The 16,595-nt window shown below is 35.4% G+C and overlaps 1 protein-coding gene across 2 annotated transcripts in view; it reads left to right on the forward strand.

The window, feature by feature from the left end:
- LOC115891057 overlaps window positions 1-16,595 on the forward strand; it is a 329,806-nt gene that overhangs the window by 126,260 nt on the left and 186,951 nt on the right. For both annotated transcript variants that reach the window (XM_030911456.1, XM_030911455.1), the window contains one exon: window positions 3,232-3,421. In XM_030911456.1, the coding sequence (XP_030767316.1) occupies window positions 3,232-3,421 (190 nt within the window). The remainder of the gene's footprint in view (window positions 1-3,231; window positions 3,422-16,595) is intronic.

Here is a 16,595-nt window from a genome sequence, read left to right on the forward strand (position 1 = left end):
TATATATATATATATATATATATATATATTATATATATATATATATATATATATATATATATATATATATATATATATATATTTTTTTTTTATTTAATTTTTTCTTGGCTTTAGGTCAGGTAAAAATGAGAAAAACGGTTTTTTTTATATTAAAAATTTCATTGACGTTTCGACCTGGTAGGGTCTTTATCAAAATTGATTACTAAAAAAAAAAATTATAGTCACATTATGAACGTACTAATTAAAAATAATAATAATATATATATAAAAATTCTATTTTGTTACCTTGAACGTAGATTGTTTACTTATTACAAATTTGTCATTTTCATTCTGAAATCTATTTTTATAAGGTGGCGTGAGAGAAAAAAAATATATAAAAAGCCTACCTTAGCGAAGAAAATAATCTAATATCCAACATTGGTTTCCACACACATAACATAAACATATCAATAAAGTCGTCACAATTTTTGTAAAGAGACATACACATTTAATGGATTTTACAACACTGAATAATATATCTTACTCAGGTTGTTTACATCTATCCTATCATTAACAGAGTGTTGGTTTTTTTGGATAGCAATAGATTCAAGAATTTCTCTTTTTTTGGTGTTATATTCGGTGCCAATTATTTTTGTACTTTCGAAGTCAAAACTGTGATTTTTTGGGATTTCATGCAAAGTTAGGGCTGTTTTATTTTTCTTGTCGTATTTATGATCTTTTAAACGGTTTTCAAGATACTGACTGGTTTGTCCTATATAAACTCCACTGCAATTTTTGCAGGGTATTTCGTAAATTAGATTGCTTTTTTTGTTTTTCGGTGTTTTTGTCTTGAGCCTTGAAAAATTACTCGCCAATAAATTGTGTGATTTGTCACATACATTGAGATTATAACTACCAAGTAAATGTTTTATTTGTTGTGACAGTCCGTTTACAAAAGGGATAGAAATGTATTTTTTATTGTCCTTATTTATAGGTTTACTATGTTGGTGTGAGTTGTAAAATTTGTGAATTCGTTTTTTAAAAATGTTATTAATTATGTCATGTGGGTAGCTATTTAATTTAAGAGCATCCTTAGCCTTAATTATCGCGTTTTGTCGATATTCTGGGTCTGGTAGTTGTATTGCACGATCTGCTAGCCCTATAATTACAGATTTTTTTTTCGTTTATGTGATGATGAGAATTATAATTTAAATAACGAGAAGACCATGATTTTTTGGTATACCATTCGGTTCTAATGTTTCCATTTATGTGATATAATGTTAAATCAAGGAAGTTTATTTTATTTTCTTGTTCAATTTCGATATTGTTAAGATGTTTTCAACTTGATTTTTTGGGACTGCCATTATACAATCGTCAACAAATCTAAAGAAAAACGGTATCGACTAGGTGATTTTTGAGAGTACTGTTTCCTCTAAGTCCTCCATTACTATTTGTGCTACTGCACTTGAAATCGAAGCACCCATCGAAGCACCGTACTTCGAAAGTACAAAAATAATTGGCACCGAATATAACACCAAAAAAAGAGAAATTCTTGAATCTATTGCTATCCAAAAAAACCAACACTCTGTTAATGATAGGAGGGATTTAAACAACCTGAGTAAGATATATTATTCAGTGTTGTAAAACCCATTAAATGTGTATGTCTCTTTACAAAAATTGTGACGACTTTATTGATATGTTTAGGTTATGTGTGTGGAAACCAATGTTGGATATTAGATTATTTTCTTCGCTAAGGTAGGCTTTTTATATTTTTTTTTCTCTCACGCCACCTTATAAAAATAGATTTCAGAATGAAAATGATAAAATTGTAATAAGTAAACAATCTACGTTCAAGGTAACAGTTTATATATATATATATATATATATATATATATATATATATATATATATATATAGTATATATATATATATATATATATATATATATATATATATTATTATTATTATTTTTAATTAGTACGTTCATAATGTGACTATAATTTTTTTTTTTTAGTAATAAAGTTTGATAAAGACCCTACCAGGTCGAAACGTCAATGAAATTTTTAATATAAAAAAAACCTGACCTTTTTCTCTCTCATTTTTACCTGAGCTAAAGCCAAGAAAAAATTAAATAAAAAAAACCTGACCTTTTTTCTCATTTTTACCTGAGCTAAAGCCAAGAAAAAATTAAATAAAATATATATTGAGAGGTCAAAGAAAAGAATAAAAAAAATATATATATATATATATATATATTTATATATATATAGGATAATGGTACCGTCTGATCTTTCCAAGCACAGAAGCGTTGCGATGTCCGATAGAAAAAACAAGAGGTCCTTTTCAAGACCAAAAACTAGAACATAATACTATTCTTGTATACCCATTATTAAGTATACAGGATCCGGCAATAGTGCGTCGGGCATCTGTAGCTCCTAGAATAAAAAACTTGAGAATTTTATTTAAGTGCAAACCTAAAGTATGTATGAGGGTGTATTTCCGGAAAATATTTTAACTTCTATAGAGTGGCTCAAAAAAGTAGTAGTGGATCTGGATTATTTTTTTTAAATGGGCCATTTTACAACACCCTGTATATTATTGCATTTTTGGCTTCCTTTCAGATTACTTTACATAATCTTAAGATATGAGTAAATCTCTTTCGATAGTTTCAGAGATATAAAAAAATAAATCAAAAATATTTATTTTTCAACCCTTCTTAAAAAAAATATTTAAAAATATAAGACTACTCTAAAATCAAAACTATATTAGATATTTACTTTAGATGGTCTGTTCTTACTTCGCTATAAATATTGTAATCGTAAACCATACACGATGTTCAATATTTTACGCCAAACTTTCAAAAATATAAAGTAATTTTTCTTCGTTTTTTTAAATGGAACACCCTGTATATTATTTTTTTATTTGATAGAGAACTAAAAAATGAGGATTTTTTGTATTTAAAGTACATATTTCAAATTTTGTAATAGTTTTCTGGATACACGCAGTATTATTTCATATGGCGGTTTCAATGGTAAAATACGAGTGAAAAATCATTGGGTCGCTAATACCAGCATTAGCGATTTTTAATTTAAGTTTTAGACAGTGAACAAAATTATTATACATAAATACAAATTAGTTATTTTTATAGACTTTGAAGTACGTCAATATTGCTTATAATATGACATGCCACACACACATTTCTTTTCACATATAACAAGGAAGTGTTAAAATAAGAAATATTTTTATATGTAGGTAGACGAGATTCTGCTACAACTATTCTTCCTCCTCCTCCACAACCTCCGAAAATAGTTGGTGCTACGAGAAAAAGAAGAGATTCTCGGGGAAAAATTGATCAGCCAACCTACTACAGAGATGAACAGAGGCCTTCCACTTCTTCCACAGCTTCAGATTCGGGAGCTTCGGCTGGCTTGTTACAAATTAGGTAAAGATAAAAAATTGATCATATTAATTATATTAATTAGGTGAAAAAAATTAATGAAAGAAGCGTTAGCTTCTAGAAGAAAAATAAAAGAGACTTTTTTAACACAAAGTAATAAAAATAAATGTATTTCTCATGCATCTGTAGAGGTTATTAATGTCTCTCTATCGCCTTCTTTGATTTTAAAGAACATTACATAAATAATATATATTAATTTCATATATAATACATACGTAAAAGTTAAACATATGTAAAGAGTGAAAATTATATAAAAACAAATTTTACCTATCGCTGACATCCTTTTTCTTCAATCATACTGTATATATAAATTATAAATAATACGGAAAGAGGGACATGGAAAGAGCCTCCAGGCACAGTGTGTGTTTAACGTGCTATAGATAAACTCGGTCGTTCCCTGGAGAACGGTTGAAGTTTTATTTAACCGGCTGATCTTTCCAATCACAGAAGCATTGCGATGTCCGATAGGAAAAACAACAGGTCCTTTTCAAGACCAAAATTGACGATAATGAGTATAATAATAAACATTGAAAGCTTGTCAGCCAGTAAAGAAATACTTCTTCAAACTATGTGTGGAGATATAAATTGTGACGTTTTGTGCATGCAAGAAACGCACAGAGATATTAGTCAAAAAAGACCAAATTTAGCAGGTAGTGTCGTCTTTATAAGGCCCGGTCTAGCGGTGCTCTCTGTATCTCTAACAGAAGAGAAACATTGAAAGTTTAACCATAGAGCTGAGCAGTTGCAAAGTAACATCTATCTACAAGCCTCCTAATGAAAAATTTAATTTTACTCCCCCAAAAAATTCAAAAATCAGAATACCCATTTTATCGTATAGGATTTTAACAGCCATTATATAATATTCTATTAGACATATGAGGATGATGATGCGAAGGGAAAGGGCGTACTTAAATGGGCTGATTGCGAAAAATTAACTCTACTGCATTTGGTGGTTCCCATTTCTGTAATTTTTATCGTATTTTCTGCATTTTGATTCACCAATTTTATTGCCTATGTACCCAGTTTCAATAGCGTTCACTTTATGCATTTTCCTGTCAGGCTAGTAAAATTTCTGATTATTTATGAATTTGCTTGTTGGCAATAATAAACAGATTGGAAAAACTTCTGTCCTAAATTTAAAAGTCTATATCAATAATGTTTCGTTAATTCTGCCTATTCGTGAATTTATACCTCAATTGTATTTGTACCTCAATACCTCAATTTTTTGTCAAGAATTTATATACAAGGGTCTTGTGACTTCTAAAAGAATTTAGCAAATCCTAGATATGGGAAAAGCGTTGAGTATGGATAATAAACAAGATAGTAATTATAATTACTGCATTACGCAATTCCAAGCATACCAAGTAAAAAATGTCATTAGCATAAATCACTAGAAATTACTGGAAATGAACGACAACGTTGTACACGTTTAGGGCAAGCGCTAACTCTCGCAATTTCATGCTGTAACGTAGCTCTCGGATGCCAAATTTGCAAGGTCCCTGTTCTCGGACACCCAAATTTGTAACGTTTGCTTCTTCCTGAGCTGTGTTACTGACGCTTAAGTTTCTTGTATTGTTGCTTAGAAGATCTCGGGCGCCACCTCTAGTTAATAAGTGGTTAGAGGCCCACTAGTGCCGGTTCGGGTAGCTTTTAAACAGTGGAGAAGTATGGCAGTGTTACAGTTCTTTTAGCTCAGAGGTGGGGAAAATAAATTAAACTCTAATCAACAGTTGTAAAATAAAGGGCAGGTCGTGTTTTCCAAAACTATTTACAAGTCAAAGCTTTATTTTAAATGCAAAAAAAAACGTCTTTCTTCTTTCAAAAAGGCGGAAGGCACGGCGATGTGTAGGTGGCTAGTTGCGACACCTAGCGCTCAAATTGGCTCCGATGCGTAGAGTCTCGTCACCGGGTTGGAGCAAATCTACACAGAAAAGAATATTAATAAAAACTACGGACTGTTAGGGGAAGGACGGCACTCCCAACTTAATAAAAAAATAATTTATTCTTAAATAAAAAAAAATAATTAATGTTAGAACTTGTCAATAAATTCAGAAAGAGAAAAGAAAACAAAATTTACTTGAGAGTGTTAGTGAAAAGAATTTAAAATATTCTATTAAAGGTTTTAATCAAAATATTAAAATAAATACAGGTGTGCCAATAAGCAAATGTTGTAATAATTATTTAATTAAATTAAAAGTGTTTCGGAGTTAACAAGAAATTGTTCTAATAATTATTTATTTAAATTGAAGGTATGTCGGGGAGAATAAGAAAATACTCCAAAAATTATTTATTTAAAATTAAAAAAAGTACGGCGGGGCTAAGGTCTAAATATGACAACGAAAAGAAATAAAATAAATAAAATAAAAATTAAATTACGACTGAAAGGAAATGCGGAAAACTATAAGAGTTCAGCAAGTGTATCTATAGTGAAGGGATCGGTGTGTAAGAAACCTGCCGGGATGTATCACACTCACAACTTTCCCACGTTCCTAATCTTCACTAGAGATATACCGCTTAATTATTAAGAGAACTGACAGAACGATTTACTGCGGATTGTTTTCGGAAAAAGAATTAAACTAAAGATAGTTTATCTAAGCAGTGAATGAAGAACCTGGAATTCGAAGCAACCTGCCGGGATTTATCACACTCACAACTTACTTATTTTACCAAGTCCTCATTAACGACCCAGATATGTTTTAAGTGATTAAAACAAAATCTAAGAACTGACCTAATGATTTTTTTTTAATTAAATTACCAATAAGGAATTTAGAGTTTGAAGCAAACTGCCTGGATTTATTACACTCACAGTTTACTTGCTTTTCCAAGTCCCTATTGATAACTCAAGCGTATTCGATTTTGCGGATTTGCTATTGGTATTTAAAATATTTTTTTTTTACTTTTGGAATTTATTCTAAACTATTTAGACTTTGCCACGGTACAGGATTCCTTTCTGAAAAAAAAATTAAAAATTAAAAACCAAATAAACAACGAATTCTCGGTACTCAATACTATACCATACTAATCCTGAAGGTTACCTTGCGGGCGGTTTCGGAGCGACGGCGGATTAGAAACGACGGAGGACGGCAGGCTTTCCAACTGCTAGGCGGCGGCTGTGTCTCGGGGCTGGCTTCTGCTTGGCGGACTGCGGCGACTGTTGCTGCTGGTGCTGTCGGTGGTGGTGGTGTAGGAACTCCTCGGTTGGTGGCTGGGTCAGGAACTGCCTTCCTATGGCTGGCGCGTCGCTTCTTATTTTTCCCAGTCCTTCCCTCCAGTTGAAAACCGTCGTGGTGGCGGCGTGCGCCGAGCGGTGTGCACGTCTCGATACCCGATCTAGTACCAGCGGTACCACAGCGGCACCAAGCGGGCTGCATCGAGCGCGTGGAATGCGTTCAATTATTAATTAGCGCTTTTTAAGCTAATTAATGAGTTCGGTTCGTACGTTAATCCAACAAATAAAATTTTATTTAAAAAGTACTATCTTCTCGAAAAAGAATCAATTTTTTCTAATGTATGGAAGAGTAGAAAGATAAATTAAATAAAAAAAATTCGTAATCGGTGGAAAAAAGGGAAAAATAAAATTGAATATTACTAAGAAAAAATCGTAACTTCGTTACACACCCCCCTTTCTTTCTTAAAAAGAAAGAAAAATTTATTTGTCTATTTTTTTCTAATTTAACCGGTAAACTTTAATAAAAAAAATGCATATCATACTCTCAAATACCGGTACCTATAAGCTGAAAAATATATAAAAATAAAAATTAATATGCAAGTTTCAGATCTTTCACATGGGCTCGGTTCATATTTTTACCAGAAAGAGATTGGATGTCATACGTTACCGGTGAGAGAACTCTAATCACGCGATAAGGTCCAGAATACTTCGGAGCCAATTTAGCGGAAAATCCTTTTATTGCAGAAGACAGATGATGTTCTTTCTTCATAACGTGGTCACCTATTTTGCATTTCCATTCGCGTCGGCGTAAATTATAGTGATGACTTTGCATGTTAAACGCTCTAGACAAGTTTAAATGAACTAAGTCGTATGTTTCTTTAAGTTGTTGTAATCTCTGTGTGGTAGCGGCTATGTCTTCCATAGTCGGTTCGATTGTTTCGGTGTCTGGCGGCGGCTGTTCCGTGTCTGGTGGCGGTTGTTCGATTTTTCTGAAGGATTTAGGTAGGTCTAGTTCGCGACCAAAATTCAAAAATGCCGGAGTGAAACCAGTTGATTCACTTTTCGAGGTGTTAAATGCAAACGTCAGGTCTTGCAGATAAACATCCCACTTCTTATGATCCTTTTCACAAAACTGAGCTACCATAGTCTTTATGATTTTGTTCGCTCGTTCTATAGGATTAGACTGCGGAGTGTACGGGGTAGTTAGGTGATGTCGAATGTTATAGTCCTTCAGAAGATCTTTGAAAAGATGACCGGTAAATTGAGTGCCATTATCAGAAATAAGTATCTCGGGACATCCAAGTTTCATCAATATGTCTTCATAAACAATCTGATTTATACTACGGGCGGTGGCTTTTCTAATAGCGCGGCAGTGAATCCATTTTGTAAAGCGGTCTTGAATAACTACAATAAAATTACATCCTTTTGCTGATCTTGGAAGCGGTCCTACCAGATCGATACTAATACTTTTCCAAGGAGCGTTGATTTTCGGCGGTTGCATTTTTCCTGGTGTTTGTCGTTGAGAAGTTTTAAAGTGTTGACATGAGACACACTTTCGTACATACTGCGTGATATCTCTGAACATTTCTTGCCAGTAATATTGAGTAGCAATCCGAGTTATAGTCTTTGCAATTCCTAGGTGTCCAGCAGTCGGTTCATCGTGATTTTGGCTAAGTACGTTCAAACGAGCTGATTTTGGAACACAGAGTTTCCACGGATCAGTTGACAGGTTCTCCTTCATATCGCTGTAGTCAAAGAAATGTTGATATAACCGGTTGTTTTGAATGCGATAATCTGGATACATATCAGGTCTTGAAGTGACTTCTGCCATTTTACGTGAATACCACGGACATTGCTGGTCTTCGTCCACGGCGAACAGTTCTTCAGCTGAAAATTCTGTGGACCCTGTCGGAATCGGATCTCTGGATAAAGCATCTGCCACTTTATTCAAAACTCCTTTACGGTATCTTATCTGAAAGTCGTATTGTTGAAGAAACACACTCCACCGTGCTAGTCTTGCACTTGGATTCTTCAAAGAATGTAACCATCGTAGAGATTGATGATCGGTGACTACGGTGAATCGACTACCTTCCAAATAGGGACGCATTTTCTCGATTCCCCAGACAATTGCAAAGCATTCTTTCTCTGTAACTGAATATTTCTTCTCTGGAGGCGAGAGTGTCCTGCTAGCGTACGCAATAATATGATCTCCGTCGGGGTGCTGTTGAATGAGGGCGGCACCTAGCCCAGCATCACTTGCGTCGGTTTGTAAGGTAAACGGTTTCTCAAAGTTTGGGCAAGTCAGAACAGGAGCTTTAATGAGATATTCTTTAAGACAACTGAAAGCTTTCTGTTGCTCTTCATTCCATTGCCAGCGGATGCCTTTCTTTAGAAGTCGGTTCAGTGGTAACGCTATCTGAGAAAATCCTGGCACAAAACGCCTATACCAAGAAAATATTCCCAAAAATCGTCGTAAACTCCGGACGTTAATCGGGGCGGGTAGATCTTGTATAGCTGATATCTTGTCCGGATCGGTCTGTATCCCATTGGCGGTTACTAAATGTCCCAGATATCATAATGATCTTCTTCCAAATTGACATTTTTCTGGATTAACTTTGAGATTGGCTCGTCTCAGGCGGCGGAACACTTCTTGTAAATTATCCAAGTGTTGCTCGAAGGTATCTCCTAAAACTATAATATCGTCTAGGTATGCAAAACAAAATGGTTCTAGTTCTGGTCCTATAATGCGGTCCATAATTCTTTGAAGAGTAGCTGCAGCAGAATGAAGTCCAAAAGGCATAACTTTGAACTGAAACAATCCTTTGGATGGAACGGTGAAAGCTGTGATAGCTCTGCTCTCCGGAGTTAAAGGTACTTGCCAATATCCTTGTCTAAGATCTATACTAGAAATGTAACGTGCTCTGCGAAGTTTGTCTAGAATAGCATTTATGTAGGGAAGAGGATAAGCATCCTTCTTGGTCACAGCATTGACCTTTTGGAAGTCTACACAGAATCGATACTTTCCATCCTTCTTCCTTACCATAACTATCGGTGAACTCCAAGGACTATCAGACAGTTCTATTATGTCTTCGGTTAGCGTTCTCTCTAGCTCGGTGTTGATAACTTCTTGCATTTTCGGATTCTGCGGGCGGTATCTCTGTTTAATCGGTTCACAATCAATCAGTTTGATTTCGTGTTGAATTAACGGTCTAGTACCCTGTGTTAATTCAAACTGTGATAATTCTTCTTTCAAAAATCTCTGAAGACGGTTTTCTTGTTCTGCGGTCAGTGTCAAGGCCTCCTCACGGTCAACTGTGTCCAGATTGTTAACCAGCTCAGTTGGAGATGGCTTATCCAAAAGCTCTTCGATTAGATACACTTCATTTCTCTGGAGATCTAGTCTGAATGGATGACGACTCAAAGTAGCCATTCCTACTATCATGTCATAGGCTAACTGTGGTAGGTAATTGAAAATATCTACTACTCTTGACTGTCCAATTTTCAGACTGATACGGTATGCTCTCTGTATAGTTTCTAGAGTACCGTTTGCTAACTTAGCACTCCTGACGGTCGGTTGAACAAGGATCCCTTTGGATTGATCACAAACTGAAAGTACTTTCTTTCCAAAATAAGAATTCGTTGCTCCGGTATCAATTAAGGCAGTAAAATCCGTGTTTTGAAATGTAACAGCTATCGTCGGTCCGTGATTTTTCTTGGTCGTGTCTAGGTGTGAGGCTTCAGTCACGCACTGGGTGCGCCTCGGTTTGGCCCAGCGCGGTTGGAGTTTTCCGAATTCGTACAATTGCATTCACGTGACATCACTCCTGACCGTCCGCATTGTGAACAGAATAATTTAGCCGGCCCGGTGCATTGGCTGCGCGTGTGACCGAATTTGCCACACCGCCAGCACTGGGTCTCCGATCTAGCCCTCTGAATTGTTGCTTGGTTAGATTTGTTTGATACGGGTTGGCGGTTTCGACTCGTTCCTTGACCTGGTAATGAGTCTCGAAGGTCATTATTTCGTATGATCGGCGGGGTAGGAGATGTCGTTTTGCCGGTGTTATTTTGTTGCTGATAAGTTGATGCTTGGCAGTTTTGAATTCCTCGGTTCTGGGCGGTCGATTTGCTTTGATATTTATCAGATGAATCTTGGCGATTTCTGTTGGCATCTGCCATTTCTAGATTTTTGTTCATCGGTTCTGGTCGGCTTTGGCTACAATGATTTATCGGTTCTGGTCGGCTTCGGTTAAATTCTTCGGTTGTGTTAAAGGTTACTTTTCTCAGTTGTTGATATTTTTGTTCTTGATATTGTATCGGTTCTTGATGATATCTCTGTTCTTGTTGATATGTCGGTTCTTGTCTATATCTCGGTACTTCATGGTATCGACTCCCTGTACTAGTCAATGATCCTCGTAATTCTTTTTGAAGTAGCTCGTATTCTTTAGCTATTTTTGAAAATGAAAGTACGTCCCAAAAATCGCCTTGTCGTATGCACTGTCTGTATTCCGGTAATAAATTTCTGTACAACCACTGTAGTTCTTGAGTGGGTCTAATATTGCCATGTCTTCGGATCAATGTTTGTAGGTCAGTAATGTACTCAGTTACTGATTCGTTTGGTCGTTGTCGCCTTCTGGCAATTTCCGCTTCCAAGTCTTCTTCATAACAGACTGGAAAATAGAATGACCGAAAATGCGTAGAAAAATTTTCCCAAGTAAAACAGTGAGTCCTGATATTCCGAAACCACAGAGCGGCGTTTCCTCGCAATAGTTCCGGTAAATGTGGCACTAATCTGTCCATGGCTATTCCCTGTGCCGTGCAGATCTCTTCTATTCTTTCTAGAAATGTCACGGGATCACGCCGTCCATCAAAAGTGACATTCCACTTGTAAACTCTAAGTGGCGGATCACAGGATGTTTGTCTCGAAGTGACAGGCGGAGGACTTTGGCATTGTTCAAATGCATTCCTGTTTCCTGCCTGATATCCTATCGCTGAAGACGTCATAATGCTTGTTGACAGTGTGGTAGTAACGGTGGTCGTCGTTTGAGTCGGAATCATGGTCAGACATGGGGACGAAGAGGCTTCTCTCCCTTGTTGGAAATACGAAGGATCTGCGGACGGTTGTGGGCTAGTTTTCCCTTCCCGGATAAACTTCACCGTTCTCCTTCGCATCTCGTCTACTGTGCCATGACTATCCAAGCCAAATCTCTGCATTTGAGCGGCTAACTCGGACTTACTCAGCAGGTATATCCACCCTGTCCTTTTGTCAGTTTCGGCTGGCGGTATTATATCTACTGTCTCCTTTGTCTGGGATGTAGCCGGTTTGTCCATACCTTTGCCTTTCGTTCCCCTTCGCTTTTCTCCATCTCTGGCTCTCAAAGAACTGTTTTCTCCACTGCTAATAATCACGTAACCTGTCCCTGCTCGGGCGCCAAATTTGTAACGTAGCTCTCGGATGCCAAATTTGCAACGTCCCTGTTCTCGGACACCCACATTTGTAACATTTGCTTCTTCCTGAGCTGTGTTACTGACGCTTAAGTTTCTTGTATTGTTGCTTAGAAGGTCTCGGGCGCCACCTCTAGTTAATAAGTGGTTAGAGGCCCACTAGTCGGTAGCTTTGTTCGGGTAGCTTTTAAACAGTGGAGATGTATGGCAGTGTTACAGTTCTTTTAGCTCAGAGGTGGGGAAAATAAATTAAACTCTAATCAACAGTTGTAAAATAAAGGGCAGGTCGTGTTTTCCAAAACTATTTACAAGTCAAAACTTTATTTTAAATGCAAAAAAGTGTCTTTCTTCTTTCAAAAAGGCGGAAGGCACGGCGATGTGTAGGTGGCTAGTTGCGACACCTAGCGCTCAAATTGGCTCCGATGCGTAGAGTCTCGTCACCGGGTTGGAGCAAATCTACACAGAAAAGAATATTAATAACTACGGACTGTTAGGGAAAGGACGGCACTCCCAAGTTAATAAAAAAATAATTTATTCTTAAATAAAAAAAATAATTAATGTTAGAACTTATCAATAAATTCAGAAAGAGAAAAGAAAACAAAATTTACTTGAGAGTGTTAGTGAAAAGAATTTAAAATATTCTATTAAAGGTTTTAATCAAAATATTAAAATAAATACGGGTGTACCAATAAGAAAATGTTGTAATAATTATTTAATTAAATTAAAAGTGTTTCGGAGTTAACAAGAAATTGTTCTAATAATTATTTATTTAAATTGAAGGTATGTCGGGGAAAATAAGAAAATACTCCAAAAATTATTTATTTAAAATTAAAAAAAGTACGGCGGGGCTAAGGTCTAAATATGACAACGAAAAGAAATAAAATAAATAAAATTAAAAAAAAATAAATTACAACTGAAAGGAAATGCGGAAAACTATAAGAGTTCAGCAAGTGTATCTATAGTGAAGGGATCGGTGTGTAAGAAACCTGCCGGGATGTATCACACTCACAACTTTCCCACGTTCCTAATCTTCACTAGAGATATATCGCTTAATTATTAAGAGAACTGACAGAACGATTTCCTGCGGATTGTTTTCGGAAAAAGAATTGAACTAAAGATAGTTTATCTAAGCAGTCAATGAAGAACCTGGAATTCGAAGCAACCTGCCGGGATTTATCACACTCACAACTTACTTATTTTACCAAGTCCTCATTAACGACCCAGATATGTTTTAAGTGATTAAAACAAAATCTAAGAACTGACCTAATGATTTTTTTTTAATTAAATTACCAATAAGGAGAATTTTGCACAGAATCTTTCAAGCACTGCGGCCGCGTGGTTAAAGCGTTAAGACTTTACGCTGCTATGACGTTGGAGCCGTAGTAAGGCAGGTTCGAATCTTAGTCGATATGACTTTTTTTAATCGTTTATTTTTTACATATTTATTTTTACTTTACATATTTATTATTGATTAATACAATTTTAGTAATGTTTTTCATTTTTTAATTACTTATACGCACATTCAAAATTTCAGCTAAATCGGAAAAATAGTTTATAATAATATAGTGTCTAATGTTGTATAGATAATGAATGGTATGGAACCCTTCGTGCGCGAGTCCGGCTCGCACTTGACGAATTTTTTTACTTTAGTCGATAGAAAATTACGCACTGAATATTTTCAGTAGAAAGACATATCTCAACTTTTGACATTTTTGCTTTAAAAAAAATCCTGTTTTAAATTTCAATCTAGAGCGTCATGGTTGTGCTAAAACGCTAATTTTTAATCAAGGAGCTTTGGAAAAATAGTTTTGATCATCTAATGTTTTTCGTGTCTTGTCCTGGCCGGTTAAACGATGCCCAAACCTTATTTTTAATCATATCTCAATTTTTTCCAATGGAACGAAGGTGGCTCATTGGGATATATTTGGAAAAAAAATTTTTTATGAATAATTTGGTACCACACACTTGGTATTTCGAGTCAATTTGTCATTATGAACAGCATGTTAAAATTTCATATAAACCATATACGAAATGTCAAAAGTTGGCATACGAAATGCGAAAAGTTGACAAGTTGAGATACGAAATGTCATTTTATTCACAGTGTCATTTTCTATCGAATAAAAATAACAGTAGTAAAAATAGAAATATACCGAGGGTGCCATTTAAAAATCAAAATTTGTAGTTATTTCTGGTGAAACAGGAAGTGACCAAAAATAATTATTGAATTCGTCAATCAATCCCAATTTATGTCATATACTAACATATCAAATCTCGTTATTTTATCTGAAAAATATAATAGGGGTGAGCCACTTTTGAGACGTACCCGGTATAATGATAAAAAGGCATTTTAGAAATAGTGTTAAATCTGCATAGACATACCCAGGGGCAGATGTTCTTTCTGATCACAACCTTGTTAGGTCAAATTTCTACAAGACTTAAGAAAGTAAGAAAGCCTAACGGAAAGAACATGAATATTACACTGCTTAAGAATAATTAAATCAATGAAAACATTTCAAAAACAATAATGATAGTTTAAACCAATTACGAATACCAAATAATAATGCACTTCAAAATGATATAGAATCTATACGGACAATAATTGTTAAGGATTTAATTTTATTGTCAAAACTCAAGAAACTTGCAGAGAGACATCATAAGCCATAAGCCCTGGATGACAAGAGAAATATTGAATCTTATGAACCAAAGGTGAACATACAAAAAATAGTAAACTAAATATTAAATGAGATTCATATAAAAATTAATCGGAAAATCAGAGAAGCGAAAGAACAGTCGGCTATAGAACTCTGCAAGGAGATTGAAACGCTGCAGATGATGCAGAACGATCATAACGTGGACAAAAAAATTAAAGAAATTTCTGGTATGTACATCGGCACTTGCATTATGCTATTCTTCTGCAGAATATGCCTGCCCTGTTTGGATCTGCTCATGCCAACCATGTGTATGTTGCCTTAGAGACATGTAACCTTAGAGACACGAATAACATCAGGATACCTAAAGGCCACGCCTACCTACAAACCATACAGTTCGGCAGGAATAGCCCCACCAGATATAAGAGGGGAGTCTGCCGCAAACAGAGAGCCATAAGATGAAATGCCTCATTTGTTGCATGGATATCAACCTCCCCTAAATAGATTGAAATCTAGAAAGAGCGACCTAAAAACTATTATCGATTACGGTGCACCTACATCGAGGCCGCGACAATACTTGTAGTGGAGTGACTGGAGACTTTTACATCGGAATTCAATTACTGTAAATGTATTAATGTGAAACCTTCTGTATTGTATTTTATAGATAAATTACTTAAATATTTACCCATTTTTTTTCGCTGCTTTTAATTTTTTATTTTAGTAAATTCTTGTGTTATTTCCTTTATAATTTATTTATTTTCAATTTTTTTTCTAAGCATATTTATTGAAATAAATGAATCTAATGCATAAGCTATATACCCATTCTGCTTATATTCCAATCCAAAAAAATTTTGATTGAATTTAAAAATATCTCAGAAAATCTGGAAAGAATGGAATTTAATATCAGAATCTATACTTCACACACGTTGAATTTTATTGCGACAACCAATATAATTAATATCATTCAGAAAGATGTTACATTCAGGCCTCGTCATACAAATATTTTGGCAACATACAATGTTCTGTGGAAAATCTGTGGAGAATCTGAAAAAGTCGACCCAAAAGCGCAGAAAATATTCAAGAACCCTGAGGCTACACATTAATACGCTATAATTCTCTGTATGATGCTCTAACATAAATTATTCAAGTAAAAGACTGTTTAAAGCTATTGAAAGAAACGGTTAATGAAAATCAGATGCTCAGAGACTACTGCCGAATCTCGAAACATTTAGCAAATTCAATTGATAGTTTACTTGGTGAAAAAATACCTTGTATGGGTATCTTACAGGATATCTTACAAATATTTTTACAGAGAAGGTAAATTTGGCAATATCAACTCATATGTACGCATAAATTTGTAATAGAGGCAGCCGGGAAAATAGAGTCCAATGAAAACAATATTATAATAGATAGATACTACTGGTAAATTCTTTGAATTAGACTGTTTCGACTTGGTTCCGACTCTCCAGTGACGCTTCAAAGTTGCAATAAAAGGAAATTTGAGTATCAAAGTATGGACTTGAAATCATTAGATCGATTTCCTGTTATACCAGAACTATTTTAAAGATATACATAACACCTTCCTACAGTCATCGGCGCTCGTTGGAAGTTGAAAAGCTTTTCAATTTTGTCGAAGTAGTAAACGCGCCTTGAAGACATGCGCTTTGTGACTTAGGGTACGAACATAGTGGAGGCAGGCTACATACATAGTTCTGCTTTCCGGCAACCAGCGCCGTCTCTTGGGACCTATTCTTGACCACATATCGCTCACATCTCGCATCTCCGAAAAAGCCATATAAAGGTGCGTATTCATTATCCGAACGAACGAACGAATGTTCGCTAGTGGTATGGACGGGGACCGTACGATAGAACCGCACGAGAAGACCGGAGGCATTTGTTG

This window comes from Sitophilus oryzae, unplaced genomic scaffold, assembly GCF_002938485.1.
Source record: "Sitophilus oryzae breed Bouriz unplaced genomic scaffold, Soryzae_2.0 scaffold_947_pilon_pilon, whole genome shotgun sequence".
Classification (NCBI taxonomy): Eukaryota; Metazoa; Arthropoda; class Insecta; order Coleoptera; family Curculionidae; genus Sitophilus; species Sitophilus oryzae.